Source organism: Fulmarus glacialis, unplaced genomic scaffold, assembly GCF_000690835.1.
Source record: "Fulmarus glacialis isolate BGI_N327 unplaced genomic scaffold, ASM69083v1 scaffold7129, whole genome shotgun sequence".
In the NCBI taxonomy this organism is placed as follows: Eukaryota; Metazoa; Chordata; class Aves; order Procellariiformes; family Procellariidae; genus Fulmarus; species Fulmarus glacialis.
Window position 1 is genome coordinate 1 of NW_009233780.1, and position 746 is coordinate 746.

General features: G+C 62.2%; 1 protein-coding gene across 1 annotated transcript in view; it reads right to left on the reverse strand.

Moving 5' to 3' along the window:
- Positions 1-187: 187 nt before the first annotated feature.
- TEX264 (testis expressed 264) overlaps positions 188-746 on the reverse strand; it is a 41640-nt gene continuing 41081 nt past the window's right edge. Inside the window, exon 4 of the mRNA XM_009585433.1 lies at positions 188-530. Coding sequence (XP_009583728.1) covers positions 217-530 — 314 coding nt within the window. The 3' untranslated portion in view covers positions 188-216. The remainder of the gene's footprint in view (positions 531-746) is intronic.

Consider the following 746-nt stretch of genomic DNA (forward strand, 5'->3'; position numbering starts at 1 on the left):
CTGCACCTACCCTGCACTGCCGAGCACTGTAGGAGACCCCCCCCGCCTCCCCGGTGTCCCCGAAATGGTCAAACACCCTTTCTGCAAAGAGGGAGAGCAGGTCCCGGGGGGAATCAGCAACCGAAATCTCTTGGCTGGAGAGGAAGGACGTGGGAAAGGCAACCGGTTCCCAGTAACTCAGACCCCGGCGGGAGGCGAGGCAGCCAGGTCTCCGCTTCACTCTTCTCCTCTCTCAGCAGCAATGGGCTCCTTGGTCCACTTGTCTGTCACCTCCTGATTGCCCGCATAGCCCACGTCGGGCAGCAGGCCTGGGGCTCCCTCCCCGTCCCCGGTGACCTCCAGGTCCAGCTCCTCAAAGGAGGAGCCACTGGCTCCCGACTCGCTGTAGCTGTGCTCGCTGCGGTTGTCCCCCTCCTCCCGGCCACGGCTGGCTGGGAACGGCAGCAGGATGGAGGTGGCCACCGAGGTGTCTCTGCTGTCGGTTGTGACCTCCATGCTGATGGAGCTTGTCTCACTCATGGTGTCGACCCCTGGGATGGAGAGAGAAGGGGAGGGAGTGAATGCTGCGGGAAGGGGGCAATGGGGATGGGGTGCCACAGCCTTCAAAGCCACCAGAAACCTCAGAGACGTCTGGCCATAGTGGAGATCAGCTCCTACCTCTTGTCACCTCCTGTGCCTTTGAGAAGTGGACAGGCTAAGACAAGCACGAGCTGGACTCAAGCAGCTCCCTGAAATCAGGGCACCCC